At 41.8% G+C, this 16665-nt stretch overlaps 2 protein-coding genes across 4 annotated transcripts in view; one reads left to right on the plus strand and one right to left on the minus strand.

Moving 5' to 3' along the window:
- Positions 1–538: 538 nt before the first annotated feature.
- LOC143280630 (UPF0587 protein v1g245604-like) lies at positions 539–9238 on the minus strand. Its single transcript, XM_076585348.1, has 7 exons — positions 9124–9238; positions 7144–7230; positions 6256–6312; positions 5542–5623; positions 4718–4827; positions 3119–3181; positions 539–1574 (listed from the first exon to the last, which is right to left on the minus strand). The coding sequence occupies exons 1-7, from the start codon at positions 9124–9126 to the stop codon at positions 1491–1493; spliced, it is 486 nt and encodes a 161-aa protein (XP_076441463.1). The 5' UTR covers positions 9127–9238; the 3' UTR covers positions 539–1490.
- Positions 9239–11356: 2118 nt separating this feature from the next.
- Positions 11357–16665, plus strand: part of LOC143280631 (calcyphosin-like protein) — a 16181-nt gene continuing 10872 nt past the window's right edge. The window contains exon 1 of one of the 3 annotated variants that reach the window (XM_076585350.1): positions 11357–11567. The gene's annotated coding sequence lies outside the window, so the exon portion shown is untranslated. Of the gene's footprint in view, positions 11568–11771; positions 11902–12845; positions 12990–16665 lie in introns of those variants that run through there. The other 2 variants (XM_076585352.1, XM_076585351.1) reach the window with 2 other exon arrangements.

Raw genomic sequence — 16665 nt, forward strand, 5'->3', positions numbered from 1 at the left:
AAGGGGGTTCAGGCACTAGCAGGTCTGCACATATGTTGACCTGGGAGATCGTAAAAATCTCCACCCTTTACCCACCAGGCGCCGTCACCGTGACTCGAACCCGGGACCCTCAGACTGACAGTCCAACGCTTTAATCACACGGCTATTGCGCCTGTCGGAATACCAGAGGACAACTCTTATGTTGCCATGCGTTCTTTTTCAGTGCACCAAGTGCATGCTGCACACAGGGCCTCAGTGTGCTGTCTTATCTAAATGACTAGACACTCAGTTTGATTTTCCAGTCAAACTTGGGAGAAAGGGCAAGAGCGGGATTCAAACCCAGACCCTCACAGACACTGTATTCGCAGATAAATGTCTTAATCATTCTGCCACCTTGCTCTTTGAATCTACTCATGCATGCAAGCAGAATGCCAGACTCTCCATTCATGTTTCGAGACTAAGCAATGCAAGACATTCACATGTACATGCTAATGTGAACACACATTGAGACAATACTTAAAACAGAACTCACAAGATAAAAACATTACACAACAAAGACTTTTCCATTCTGAAGCAGTATTTTATTCATTCAAGATATTGACAAGGAAAAACTTAAGCAACAAAGCAGTCATGAATTGGGGATTCATAATCCAGAAACATTGAATATTGAACAAAAAAGTTCAGTGACTTTCACTCTTTCAAATATGACAGAAGGTACTTGCCATTCTGAAGCAGTATTTTATTCACTCAAGATACTGACAAGAAATAACTTAAGCAACCAAGCTATCATGAACTGGGGATTCATAAGCCAAGAAACATTATATATTGAACAAAAAAGTTCAGTGACTTTCACTCTTTCAAATATGACAGAAGGCATAAGTATAATCACAGACCAGTGCTCCTCAGCTACACCATTCAGCTTGTATAAGCAGACTGAAAATGCCATGAACCATTATTTTAATTTTCGCTTGTGATTTTTCCCCCCTAATATACCATGCAAATCATTTAAAAGTCTGGCAAATATTTTGTAAAAAGAAAAAGAGTCAAAGTACCTACAATAAAAGCTGTTCATTTACTGGAGGAAAAAACAACAGGAAACAACAACATAACAACAATGATGAGGTGGGGGTCAATCTATGAAACCGTTCAGTTTGCTCAGAATTTATTTTATCTGGGTTCCCAGAACTGAACCAACTTGGACTACCCAAGGACACAGATGCTTGTTATTCTCCCCTCTCTGTTTCTAGTGTATCATTGTCAATAAGACTTGCACATAGTTATTTCTTTATTCATTCTCCTAAAAAGCCTTTCTTTATCACTCACCATCTCTTTCTTAAAAACAGTGGATAGGGAGTACAACATCATATTTGACTCCTGTGTGTCCAGAAATAAAGTATATTATGTTGTCTTTAAAAAGTGTTCATCAACCACAAGAGTAAATGAATACCTGTAAGCTCATCACACCATCCATCCATCAGGCACACACAGGAAAGGAGCCTGGAGTCTGCCTGTCACTGTTTTACACTGATACACTGGGAAGAGATTTCAATGATGCTGACTGATTCGCCCGCCTTTTCATCGTAATCGTACCACTCCTGGAATGAGAAAGAGATGAATGAATGTAACAATAAAATCAATTTTAAATTGCATTTGAGAAAAATGTAAACTCTGCCATACTTGCCTTGCCGAAAAACAGACCTCAAGAACAGCAGAACTAAGATTTCATTTGTCCAATATTCTTTATTGCAGGATAGCATTTTTTTTCTTCTGTATTTCATTTTCCATTACATAATGCACACCTTATTTATTTTACACATTCTGTTTCTTTATTCATTCATTTATGTTACTAACATGAGTGTGTGCATGTATTAGTGTGCATTGTTTTAGAGTGTGTGAAAGAGCATGAGTTTATGCACACATCCCTTGCAATCTGTCCATTTTCAGTTTGCATAAAACATACAGAATCTATATAATCTGTCAGAGAAACCAATAGGGGAAGACAGCAAACAGAAGCAAGAAATGAAAGGAAAATAAAAAAGAATGAAAGAAAGAAACAATGAAATTTTTTTTTAAAGAAATAAAAAATATGGTGTTTTTTTTTTAAATAACCAAATACATTTGAATGCAAATAACTGCAAAGATAGTTCCAATCTTGCATTTCAGTTTGCTCAAGTTATATTCTGATTTTTCTTTCCCTTGAAATTCAATTTGCTGCTTTCATATTGTCTGAACATCTGACATGCCAGAGTTGCTTGCTTTAATCTTCAGTTTGACTGACTGTCAACAACATCAGATGGTCAAGCTATGATCTGTTTCTCAAAATCATCGTTTGAAGGCATATTCTTTGAGACATGTCCACATATCAGCAACATTTCTGTCTCAGTTGAGGAAGAATTGTCAAAGATTTCTTTCAGTATAAATTTGACATCCCAAATGGAAGCTGTGCCCAACAAGGGAATGGGAGGGCAGCGGCTGGGGGCAAGGAACATCTTCCAGGATCCCTCAATCTGTAAGTCCCAATTCATCATGAGCTGTCACTGAAAAGTGGTTAGCATCACAGACTGACAACTGGGAGGATGCCAGTTTTAGCCCCAACAGAGGTGGGGATTTACAACCCAAAGCCGGCTCCTACAAAGAGTACGGTGTGCTACGAGTTTGATTGGGAAGACTAGGACCACACAGTCAAGGGTCACCCACTTCATGGATTTATCTTTGAGAATGTTGCTCAAATTTCCTGTCCAACACTGCAGGTGTCTGTATCTCCTTGGCTTGGTTGATTGACGCCATGATGTGTTATAATAGTACAGCCTGTCAAGTAGTCCCAACCCTTAATGGACCCACACAGCAGCACTTTCATTACTCCATGATCATTCATCATCGAGTTAAGAAAAGAAAATGTCTCTCGAGGTCTGGGGCACCAGAAAGACAATAAGAAGTCCCAATTCATCAGTCACAAACTCAGCCACTTCTTCGAAACATTATTTAATGTAAGAGGTTTGACGCAGCTTAAATAAAAAACCCAAAGAATTTTATGACATTGGTATACTCCATTAACAAGACTGTAAATGTGTCCTGGAAAGAGATGTGACTGTGCAATGAATGTCTGATAAAAAGACTTTTATGAAGACACAGAACTTACTTTGTCCGTCAAATTAACAATGAACGGTGTGCTGCTTTCTGTGCCTTCTGCTGTCCATCCCGCCTGAAACATAGAAAAAGTGCTTTGCTGTATGACCATGCCGAATACCATCAGAAACTGATTATTCTTTATCACACAAACACTGAATTGATTTCTGTTACATTATTAATTTTCCATCTAAAATGAAGACTTTTTTGGATCTGAGAGCAGGACTGAGCAGGGACATGTCACACATTTCCCTATCCCCCCCTTTTTTCTTGTCCTATTAATGAAATACACTTTCCCGCAGTCTTTTCCCTCTTGAGTCTATGTTCCTTTTTCTTCTTGCATTGATGGGCTGCAATCTCATGTTCATTCATATCAATCAGCAGGCTTTTATGTGTTTTATCCTGCAATATAGCCAGTCATTATCCTTTTTTGGTGCTACGTCTTCCTTTTAAAACTGATTTAAACAAAAATATAAATCAGTTGAGGTATGTTTTGTTTTTCTTATTGCACTGAGGTCTTCAATGTGTATCAGCTGCTTTCTCCATGTGGGAACTTGACGCAATCATTTCCTAAAAATTAAACTACAGTAGTATGCAAACTATCATGTAAGGACAAACACATGACAGAAAGAAACAAGAAAAAATTCTGAACAATTTCAGGGTTGAAACCTGAACCATCCTGATTCTTCTGCAAATACTCTTTCCTCTTGCCTCTAAATATACCAAGAGAGGTTGTTAATGTTAGTTTTTCTCTTTAATGTGTGAGATTTGAAATGCCTATTGCATTCACCCTGGTTGCTTTTCCATGTTGTTAAAACCAAACTTACTGTTCTATGATGTTGCCAACAAAGAATGCAGTTTCATAGTCCATTGATTTATGACAAATATTCATAAGCAATTTGGTTACTGCTATGCACAGATTATCAAACTTGATATTCTGTATGTGTTTGTCAACATTTACATTTGGTCAAGTCTTGAACAAAGCTTTATTTTATTAATGAACTATATGTCATCATTTTCCCCTTGTGAGTTTGAATGTTTTTCTTCTTTTATATGAATGTATTTCATTATCTGTAAACATGTTCATACCATATGCATCAGTCTTGTAATATTAAATAATAATAATAATAATAAATAAAACACTGACTGAATGCCTAAGAATCCATCAACCCCTTGTGTGTCCAAGGGTGGAAATTTGTCCCTTTTCGGTGTGCAAAAAAACAGTGCCCCAAGATGGAAATTGCTGTCCACCTCATTGTTGGAATTTTTCAATTGCAAAATAATTTAATCCGTGTGAAATTGTCATAATTGGATAAAGTGTTCATTTTCCTTTCAGAAACGTATAGGTTAATGTACTTTCTTTCAGTAGTTTGCAAGCTAGATTGGAAAAAAAAAAAAAAAAAAATCACCGTCTATAACCAAAACATCCCTTGGCAAACAGTTGTCACTGAGCATGAAATAGGATTGGCACTGAAAGGGTTAATAGATTCTGTGGTATTTCATTCATATTCCACCAAAAGAAAGGGAAAATGTAAGCACTTATGACTGGTCAGTGCTCAGGAATGTCAGCACTTATTGTTCCCTCACCCTTTTGGTCCCTGTACATACTCACCCGAAGGTCAAAATCTGTAGGTGACACACCTCGGCAATCAAACTTCACAAGAGTTTTGTATTTTCCTGCATCTTCAGCATTGTAAGGCGCTAATGATTCCTTTATGATATCTGGAATTCAAAAGACAAAAATAATTAAGACACTTTTCTCCATCATGCAAATTCCTTAAGGTGCATACAAAACTGACTGTATTTGTCATTCATTCAACAATACAATGAAGACTGCTTTTGAAAAGAATATGTGACTGATTTTTTTTCTCAGAAAATTCTATAATCATCAGACAGGATTCAACCAGCTAATAAATAACATCCCTCCCTGTCTACTTCTTCTGCGTTCGTGGGCTGAAACCCCATAATCACTTGTACGTACACGAGTGGGCTCTTATTTGTATGACCATGTTCACCCTGCCATATAGGCAGCCATACTCCACTTTCGGGGGTGTGCATAGTGGGTATGTTCTTGTGTTTCCATAACCCACCGAACGCTGACATGGATTACAGAATCTTTAACATGCGTATCTGATCTTCTGTTTGTGTATACACACAAAGGGGGTTCAGGCACTAGCAGGTCTGCACATATGTTGACCTGGGAGATTGGAAAAATTTCCATCCTTTACCCACCAGGCGCCGTCACCGAGATTCGAACCTGAGAGCCTCAGATTGAAAGCCCAACACTTTGACCACTCGACTATTGCGCCTGTCCCTCCCTGTCTACTTCTCTACATTCCTTACATGTCTGTCTTTGACCACAAAATACATTTTTCAGTGCACTATGTAGCTTGTTATATTACTGTGTCTAAGGAAACAAAGGTGAAAGATTCTTACCAATGGAGTTTTCTCTTTTGCACAGTTTACACTTGAGCACCAGACTTGCATGACCCCTCCCTCCTTTCAGTGGTAACGACTCCTAGAAAAGACCACCTGATCAGCTGAGAGGTATTGGAGCAAACATATTTATGCTTCAGCTATATGACCCTAATCCTAACACAGCCACATATCGGGTTTGCAGTTGAGATAAACATGAAGACAGCAAGGACATATACAGTTTGTGAAATCAAAGAAATAAGTGTGACATCAGGTTTTGAGTCATGTTCTTTTTTTTCTTTTTTTTGTTGTGCATATATTTGTCAAGAATATGGCAATTTTTCATATGAAGTAAGATTCATGAATGTGAAAGAGAAAGAAAAAAAATCATAAAAGTCATGCAAAGACTTGATGAAATTTCTTTGCAAGTATTCAAATCATCTTCCCTGCATAAATCTGTTCTAATTAACAGTATTTGCATATCGGAAATCAAAACCAGTTTTTTCATATGCCGTATGCCCCAACCCACTTGACCCAGCATGTTAGTATTTAACTCTTGTCTAAGCCCCTCCCCACTCCACCCCCTCCTGAAAAGTCTAGCAATTTCTGTTCACCATGGAGTTTTTCTGATAGACAAGATCTATGAGTAGACCAGACAACCCTAAGGGTCCATTATCTGTATTAAAAAAAACAAAATTGAAAAAAAAAATCAGTTCAACACAATGAACTACTTACTGTCAGTGTACAGTAGATGAACTCTGGAGTTTCCTCCCCACAGCTCTCACATTTAAGCTGGAAAAACATGACAAAATAAGCTGGCAAAAATGCATTGGTTCACCTATGTCACTGCTGCAGAGAATCAAAAAGCAAAAATGATGCCTTTTAACAGCAGACAACAATTACAGTGCATACTGCTTTTTCCAGAGCAGTCACAAGGCCATCATGGTCTAGGTCACTTCCATCACCATTAGCAAAACAAAAGCTGGCCCTGACAAACAAACAAAAAATCTCATTTAAATGCTGTGACTCTTGTCTACTCAAAAACAGCATGATTACACAGATATGTCACATTGTATGTGTTGATTATTGTTGTAATTTGTATGCTGCTAATCTGGTGATTAGTTCATCTATGCAGTGCCGTAATGACTCTTGACAGAGTTGAAGGAGAAAAAGAAGATGATGACAGTGTACAAAACGGAAATTGAACACCTGAATTTGCAAACGATGCTGTCATGCAATTCTAATACAACTCTTGTGAGGTACTGCTCAAATGGAAGCTTTCCAAACACTGTCATTAGTTTAAATGTCCTGTATCAAACAAAGTGTTCTCTTTCTACTAGACATTTAACTTTTTAAGTCATCAACAATGAATTGTTAAGAAAGGGTTATGACTAATTCATAACTGTCATCACCAAAACCACTCTCTGACATTTACTCAACTTTGATTTTTTTAAAGTTTCTAACTGCAAAAAGATATTAATAATGCAAACTAAAACAAATCTTAAGGCTGCTATTCTCAAAATATTTTTTTAAACTATTCATCATTAATAACACACACACACACACACACACACACACACACACCCCTTTTTGCACTAAAAATCAATGTAAAAAGTGTCTTACCTTCATAAACCATCTGAAATCCTCACCCTCTGGTTTCAGATTGGTCACATTTTCCAACTCAGCCTTCAACTGCAGTGCAATCTTTGGCTGTTCAATGAAAAACTCAAAAAGATCACAATGTTGTAATATGCAACACATGATGTAAGGATATAAGTGACTATTCCTGATATCATACCAATGGCATACACATACACAAGCTTTAGAAATAACATTTCAAACAAAGTACTCAAGCCTCTCTCTCTCTCTCTCACACACACACACACCATATTGATAATCTTTTCTGCAAAAACATATTTCATTTAGTGATTTACTTTGGCTGGTTTCTCACTGACCAATCTGAAATGGCTTAAAAAACTCATCTGTTCAAACTTGCTTTTTCTTTTGGTATGCTCACACAGTGAAACCTGTTGTTGTCGTCTCTTCACAACAGCAAAATATCTGACATACATTTATGAAACATGAAATAATCACTGATCATGTGTGTGTGGGTGTGTGTGTGTACGCGTACGTGCATGTGTGTGTGTACATGCGCACACTCTTATGTGTCAGTGAGAGAGAGAGAGAGAGAGAGGCTGAGTCACACACACACACACATACACACTGAGAGAGACACATACAATCAATGAAGATTATCTTATTTCATTTAGAGTTATTTTTGTCAAACTAACACACTGATCTATAATTTCCACAAAATCATTTGAAACAAAGCAACTGAGATTTTGATCAGAATGTAGATTCTGCTGTGTGTGTGTGTGTGTGCATTGAGAGGTGGGTTATTGATGCATTGCTTGAGCAGAAATCCACATGTGTGTGTTCCTGTGAACTTATATACATACTTTGTGTGCATGTGAAAGAAAGGTCTGCCCACCCACCCCACCCAACCCGATCCCTTTTGTGTGTGTGTGTGTGTGTGTGCATTGATAGGTGGGTAACTGATGCAATGCTGGTGCAGAAATCCATATGTGTTTTCCTGTGGACTTATATACATACTTTGTGCGCATGTGAAAGAAAACAAGGTCTGCCCACCCCCACCCCCTTTCTTTTTTTTTTCTTTTTTCTTTTTTTTATGCAGCAGGTTTGGTCTTTTCAAAATCTAGTATAGGTACTGAGTAGGCACCAAAAAGTTCAGCTTGATCCAACAGGGTTTTAAACCATCCAACTAGTCCACTGGATATTTGTACATACTGGGGATGCTTGCTTCAACCTGTACTTTATGCCATAAGTGAAACAGAACTTCCTGGGTCATATATTGGTTTTAATTGATAGTGATGTGACGGGTGCAATAGCCGAATGGTTAAAGCGTTGCACTTTCAATCTGAGGGTCCCGGGTTCGAATCTCAGTGAGGGCGCCTGGTGGGTAAAGGGTGGAGATTTTTCCGATCTCCCAGGTCAACATGTGTGCAGACCTGCCAGTGCCTGAACCCCCTTCGTGTGTACACGCAAGCAAAAGATCAAATATGCACGTTAAAGATCCTGCATGCACACCCCCGAAAAGCGGAGTATGGCTGCCTACATGGCGGTGTAAAAACGGTCATACACGTAAAAGCACACTCGTGTATATACGAGAGAACGTGGGAGTTGCAGCCCACGAACGCAGAAGTAGAAGAAGAAGATAGTGATGCATCTGGATATATAAGAATAATTTTCTGGCATGCATGTGTTTCACTCTGTGTGTGTGTGTGTGTGTGTGTGTGTGTGATATCATTGAGTTATGTGTGTATGCATGTGCAAATGAATGAAGCCAATTTAAAAAAGTGATTATTGACAATAATTTAACTCCGCATTACTGCTTTCAAAGCCAGTCCAATTTCTAAAAAAAACTTGAATAAAATTAGTCACTTGCAAAGTTCTACAATGCACAAGAAGTCACCACTGCTGGCGTTCTGTTTGGAACCTTTCATTTAAACTGCCGTCCGGCCAATGTAAAAATATTCATTCACCAGCACGATTTGTCGACAGCAAAATACAAATACGACATACCATAATTAGTTGCGGGTGTTACTCTGTTCTCTCAGATTGTTATCCAATGATTGTGCAAGTACTTGTACGCAACAATGTGGCACCAATCCAAGGGAAATCACTCTTTTAAAAAAAAGCTTAAATTTCCGACCATGCCGTCAGGGGGAAACCACCACGGATTTTAATTTTAATTTTATATATTTATTTATTTATTTTTGTTTGTTTCATTTCGTAATTCGTAAAATAAGGTCTGTTGGGGTTTTTTTCTTCTGTCTTTCTTTCTTTTTCTTCCCCCCCCCCCCATTTTCTATTCGTAAATCCGTTGAAAACCACCGATGAATAAACCGTCGGTAATAGCATCCTCACTGAGTAAATTATTGCACCAATTCAGTGGTTATACATTTCCACTGATGGTTTAAGGCGTGTTTCTTGTACATGTAGAAGAATACAGTAAATAATTCGACGTAAAACAAAATAATGATATTGATGATAACAATAATAATAATTTGTATAGCACCCTTTCTCTCCACGTGACTAGTGACGACCTTAGGGTGCTTTACATGAAAGAAAAAGTTACAGACCACACGAATCATTCATAACCACTCTTTCTTAAAACCACGCGATGTGGCCCTAGTTGTGTGTGAGTTGCAGAGGGGCCGACGGGGCAACAAAAGAAGAGGTGTTCGCGGAACTGGCGCCGTCACTATATACAGTTGCGGAAGACTTGATGTCGAAAAGAGTCACGGCGGCCGTGACGTGTGTTCGACTGTGATCCGGTCTGTAACGAAATCGCCGCCGGCCTGGATATCAACGAAATCTAAAATCTAATGTTATTTTTACGCCCCTTTTACTTGATTGCAGTCCAGTCTCAGGATTCTCATCCCCACTCTCACTTCCCTTTTATTTCTCAGGGTTCCCACCCCCACGGCGCCCCGGGTTCGTAGACTCAGTCAGTGAGATGTCATCAGGGTTGGAAGAAGAGCCCGGCCGCGAGTCAACAGGGTAACAAAAAACTGAAGTGCCGCCGCGGCCACCGTGAGTCTGTCATTGCACTGATGGGTGGCACAACATATGACGCCCACCCCCCACCCACCCACCCACAAACACAAAAGGGTACGTTGACTCGATCCAGGGTGAGAATGCCACTATCAACCTCATCAGTCCTCACCTATTTCACTGACTCAGTGACACTACAGCCCTGATCAGTCCAACTAACTTCCCTCACAGAGTAGTTCTGGGAAATCGGCTGTACGTCAGTGGAGGCAGGTGAAGTTGCCGACCGTATATGATGGCTTGGCCTCAGACTCAGTCGCAGAACTTGAAGCCGTACAGATGAGCAGTACAGCCATTGTCCAAAATTTATTAATGTGGAGCCAGAACCGGGTCGTCATCGGCAAACCATCAAATCCAGTCATGAAGAAACGCTTTGATTATATTCCGAAGACGGACTGATGTGGAGTTGTGCTAGCTGCCATGAAGTGATATGATTACTGTCGGCCTACCTGACATTGACAATGTCATTGACAAAATGACATTCGGACTTAACAAGCAGGTCTATCAATCAAATCACGTGGACGTGTACAACTTGGCGGACACCGCCCTGCGCGGAATACAGCACTTAACTGAGTTGCCTTGTACTGAGACCCTCGATCAACGACAGGCATCTGTCGTAGCTCAAGGCCATAACATAATTATTGTAAGCCTACACAACCGGGGTGGGGATGAGGGAAAGGCGGGGATGGAAGGTGAGGAGAGTCGTTGTTCTGCTGAGTGACGCTGACTTTCCCCCATTTAAGTTTCCAAAATGGGTGCTCGTACAATATATATATGACAATAAAATCTGTTCTATTCTATTCTAAAATCTATTCTATATGGGGATGGGAGTGCAGTTCATTGATGTCAGAAACAGATTGGTGGAGGAGTGCGGCGGGACCGGGTGAGGTTTCATAGAAAACGTGCATACTTGTTCATTTTTCCTTCCTCAGACCGACTGAAAGTTTACACATTTAGTTCAGACTGTGAGAGAACAGGACAAGGATGGAAGCTGCATGATCACTTCCCGAAAGTTCGATAACAGCAACTGTGACATGTTGAACAGTACGCCAGGGGAGGGAACGAATCAAAAACAGACAGGTGTCAACCTGCGTGCCTTTGGAGGGGACGAGAAATGACAAGTAACAAAAACCCCATGTGGCTCCTAAACAGGGTTACAACCATAACCGCCAAGCTGGCAGAGATCCCAGTGGTTAAACATTCTCACACCCATTTCACACACCCACCCCACCCGGGCCAAGTCTTCTGTCACCACCGCGAACAGCTGGGAAGTGTCGATACTTATCAAAATCAGTCTGGACAATTGATATATGGTATCGATCCCCTGTAACCTGCATTTTTTGGTTGCTGGTTTTTTTTGTTTTTGTTTTTTTATCAGTCGGCAACGAGCTTCTGATCTTCAGTGGAACCAGGTCAGTTCCGTCAGTTTGTTGTTGTTTCTTTTCTGCCTGAAAATCGAGTCAGTAGCATACGGGAACCGTGTGTAGACCACTGGGTGAGACAGTCAGTGGCACTGGCGCTGGCGTTGCGTTGTGTACACACCACGGGATTCGATGAATGTCTCTGAACCTTTGTGTCGATTCACTTGCTGCTATACCGGCTTCATTTCACTGTTCAATGAATCCTCCTGCACTGTGATTTCGATCTCCGAGTTTCACACAGACTGTATAATGTGTATGGATTCTGGATACATATTCCGGATATCAGGGAAGACAAAGCAGAGCCGCCTGGCATGTTAGGGTCAATGTAATGCACTGATATCTTTTTTCGATTATTTAGGCTAATGTAAACTCGTCGCGATATTTCAAACATTTAATTGTCAGAATGGGAATGAAAATGAACGACACACCTAACTTGCTTATATGACTGATATCAAAACAGATTTTTGATGATGGCTCAACACACACACACACACACACACACACACACACACACACAAACACGTCTTCTTCTTCTTCTTTTCATTATTGTATTGTATTGTATTGTATTGTATTGTCTCTTTTTGTCACAACAGATTTCTGTGTGTGAAATTCGGGTTGCTTTCCCCATGGAGAGCGCGTCGCTACACTACAGCGCCACCCATTTTTTTGTATTTTTTCCTGCGTGCAGTTGTATTTGTTTTTCCTATCCTAGTGGATATTTCTACAGAAGTTTGCCAGGAACAACCCTTTTGTTGCCGTCAGTAGGTTTTTTTACGTGCGCTAAGCGCATGGTGCACACGGGACCTCGGTTTATCGTCTCATCATCCGAATGACTAGCGTCCAGACCACCACTCAAGGTCTAGTGGAGGGGGGAAAAAATATCGGCGGCTGAGCCGAGATTCGAACCAGCACGCGTTACCTCTACGACATCACTCGACGAACACCAATTTGCTGATGAATCTCTCGTGGTTGATGCATGCTGGGTATTTTCGTGTTTCCATAACGCACTGAACACAGACAAGGATAACAAGAACTTTAACACGTGTTGATCTTAGTTCTTTTGCATGCGTATACACACAAAGGGGGTTTCAGACACTAGCAGGTCTGCACATATGTTGACCTAAGAGATGGGAAAAATCCCTAATGTGTGTGTGTGTGTGTGTGTTTGTGTTTGTGTTTGTGTGCGTGCGTGTGTGTGTGTGTGTGTGTGTAGCAATTAGCCGTGTGCGTGTGGCATTAATTAAAACACAAATCAGGGAAGTGTTCTGTTTACTTCCGGGCGGACGTGTGAGAATTGTGCTCTTGTTTGTTGTTTAAATTACAGCTGTTATAGTGCATCGATTTCGGAAAACTTCGACACAGATGCTGTTGGACGGTGTGTGGATGTGAAAGTGTTTTTCGTTGTGACAGAAGGTTGGTAGATTGTCCACAATTACTGTTTTTACTTATTACTATTGTCGAAGAAGGGAACAAAATATCAACACCACTCAAGAAGGTCAACAGATGTTTCATTATCGTTCTGTGTCTGCTGCACGAGTTTTTCGTAGGCACGTTTGCAGTACGACCTTACCGACTGTTGCTGAACTCCTCACGTGAGCGTGCTTAAACACATCTGTTATTTCAGTGCACGAGCACTCACTCAGTGAAACAAGCGTCATTGAACACAGGCGCCTGCAGACGTTAAATTTTGTTTACATACAAAAAGTTATTAAACTAACAGAACTCATGAGTTTTACCAGCATTTTGAGCATTTTAATATTTTTTCCCCTGTGCCCTGTGAAAAACGGTCTCCCCCCTCAGCCCATCCCGCTCATCAGTATGGAGAGCAGAGGAATTGAGACTGTTGTGGATGTGTTCTGTCGCCCTGCAGCCCACCACCAAGCTGATGACCTCGCACGATACAGGCCATTAAGGGCATCACAAACATCAAACACGACCGATGGTCAAGCAACTCCACCACACTTACTAGACCTCGGGCACACTCAAATGGGCAACGTCATCGCCATCAATGGTCGGCATCAAGACACCAGAATGACGGTGGGCCTATTTAATACACAGTCCGTCGGCTCAAAGTCTAAGCGGACACAGATTGTGGACTTCATCAAGGATGAGAATATGGATGTTTTATTTTTAACAGAGATGTGGCTGAAAACTAGTGGCGATGAAAGCAAATGTGCTGATTTAGTTCCGCCAGGCTACAAGCTGAGGTCCTTCCCTCGTGCAACACGGGGTGGGGGACTTGCTGTCCTCTACCGTGACCATCTCCCCGTCACCGTCACCTCCGCCTTCCCCTTCACTCTCACTTCCTGTGAGCTGATTCAGTTCACACTGACAGCACCCCAACACATCCACTTCTTCTGTCTGTACAGACCACCGCCAAGCAAACAGAACAAACTTCTGAACTCTACATTTCTGACAGAGCTGCCAGACCTGCTCGACTACTGCAACCTCCTACGAGGGAAGTCAGTGGTGGTCGGCGATTTCAATGTGCGCTATGACGTGCCCGCCGATCCACTTACCTCCAAGGTGCTGGACATTGTGTCGAGGTTCGACTTCACACAGGGTGTGCAGGAGGCAACCTACTACAGAAGTGGCCACATGCACCGAGAGGCTGATCAGCTTATCCATTCTTGCCGGGTCAACCACATGGTCTCCTCTGACCATGCCGTTGTTCTCTGCAGGCTTAAAGTGTCCCGCCCCAAGAGGCAACCTGTCTACCGCACAGTGCGGGACATCAAGGCCATTGACAGAGACTCCTTCAAGGCTGACGTCCAGGACATGCTGGATGACCTTGGACCCGACCTCTCCGCCCAACAGCTGGATGATGGCCTTCGCGGACTGCTGGACAGACATGCTCCAGCTACAGAGAAGCGTGTGCCTTCAGGCCATACGTCCCCGTGGTACACAGCTGTCAGCGACATCCTGCGTGACGCCAAGAAAAAGCGCCGTCGTGCTGAGAGGAAGTGGCGCAAGAGTGGTCTGACAGTGGACAGTCAGATCTTTTTAACAGCGAAACAGTTAGTCACTGATATTGTTCAGAATGCCAAAGAAGAATACTGGAGCTCAAAGATCAAAGCCAGTACATCTGTCAAAAACTTATTCTTAACCAGTAACCGTCTCCTTGGCAGGAGCAGAGACTTCATCCTGCCAACTAACATTCCTCCTAATGACCTCTCTGATGCTTTCGCTGAGTTTTTCACCACCAAGATAAAGACAATTAGAGATGAGCTCGAAACATTTAGTCAGTCTGTACCCGATCCTTTCTTTGCTGACAAACCCCACCCTTCTTCGTCTTTCAACAGTTTTCGTCCTGTCACAGAGGAAGAAGTTAAACAAGTCATTATAAAATCTAGCCCCAAAACATGTGCACTTGACCCAATCCCCACATCCCTTTTGGTTGAATGTGTTGATGCGCTCCTCCCAGCCTTGACCTCTATCATCAACAACTCTCTTCAGTCAGGCACTTTCCCAGATGTTTACAAAAAAGCCCTTGTAACACCACTGCTCAAGAAGCCGACTCTCGATGTAAACACCCTCAAAAACTATCGTCCTGTCAGCAATCTCTCTTTTCTTTCCAAGGTCACAGAAAAGATTGTCCTCCTCCAGCTCTCTGAATATCTGCATCACAACAACCTGTTTCCTGTCTCACAGTCTGCCTACCGCCCTTCCCACAGCACTGAAACAGCTCTACTCAAAGTTATGAACGACCTTCTGCTGTCTGTAGATACTGGTAAACTTTCTGTCCTCACCCTCTTAGATCTCTCAGCGGCATTCGATACAATCGATCACAACATCCTCGTTAATCGTCTTTCTCATTCATTTGGAGTTTCTGACACAACACTGAAATGGTTTTCATCTTATCTGTCCAATAGAACCCAGACTGTCGTTACTAACAAACACCTTTCTCAACCTTCTCTTCTGGAATTCGGAGTCCCCCAGGGATCAGTCTTGGGACCCGTGCTCTTCATTTTATACACAAAGCCACTTGGTACCATCACAGCTCAGCACAACGTCCAAAGTCAATCTTTTGCCGATGACACACAATTATATGACTCATGTACACCTGACCAGATCATTAACACCATCAACAACATTCAAGAATGCATTACTGACATCAAGCATTGGATGACCGTAAATAAACTAAAACAAAATGATGACAAGACTGAAGTCCTCCTGATTCACTCACAGAACAAACCATTACCTGACTCTGCTCCCTCCTCTATGTCTGTTGGTAACACAAACATTCAGTTCTCATCTGCTTCAAGAAATCTAGGGGTAACTTTTTATGACACTCTGTCCATGGAAAAACACGTGTCCAACATCTGTCGCTCTGCTTACCATGAACTCAGGAAAATCAGTAGCATTCGCCATCTTCTCACTTCTGATGCAACCAAAACTCTCGTCTGTTCTCTCGTTCTGTCTAAATTTGATTACTGTAACTCCTTACTCTCTGCCATTCCCCAGTACCTCCTAGACAAACTTCAAAAGGTTCAAAATTCAGCAGCACGACTGATATTCGGAGTAAAAAAAACACGAACACGTACAGCCACTCCTCCAACAGCTTCACTGGCTCCCAATCTCTGCAAGAATACAACATAAAACATCCACTCTTTGCTTCAACTCTCTCACTGATCCCTACTTTCCTGTCTATCTTTCTGATCTCCTTCATGTCTATACCCCTGCCAGACAACTCCGCTCTTCTTCAGACAATAGAACCTTTACTGTCCCTCGAATCAAAACAAAGACTTATGGCAAGCGATCTTTTTCTCACTTTGCGACAACTGTTTGGAACCAGCTTCCACTCACAACTCGTTACTCTGAAACCCCCTCACAGTTTAAAACTGCCCTGAAGACACACCTGTTCAGACAGTCATACAATGTTGTATGAAATTGAAATGAAATAGAGGTGTGTGGTTGTGTTGTGTTGTGTGTGTGGGGGGAGGGTTGGGGGGGAGGTGGGGGGGGGGGGGGGGGGGGGCGGAGGGGGAGCGGGGGGGGACGAGGGGGGAGAGGTGGTGGCGGGTGTTTGCACGTCCACACGCGCGAGCTTGTGTCTGTGTGTTGCGGGTGTGCGGGTGGGTGAGTTGGT

This window comes from Babylonia areolata, chromosome 3 (genome assembly GCF_041734735.1).
Source record: "Babylonia areolata isolate BAREFJ2019XMU chromosome 3, ASM4173473v1, whole genome shotgun sequence".
Taxonomy (NCBI): domain Eukaryota; kingdom Metazoa; phylum Mollusca; class Gastropoda; order Neogastropoda; family Buccinidae; genus Babylonia; species Babylonia areolata.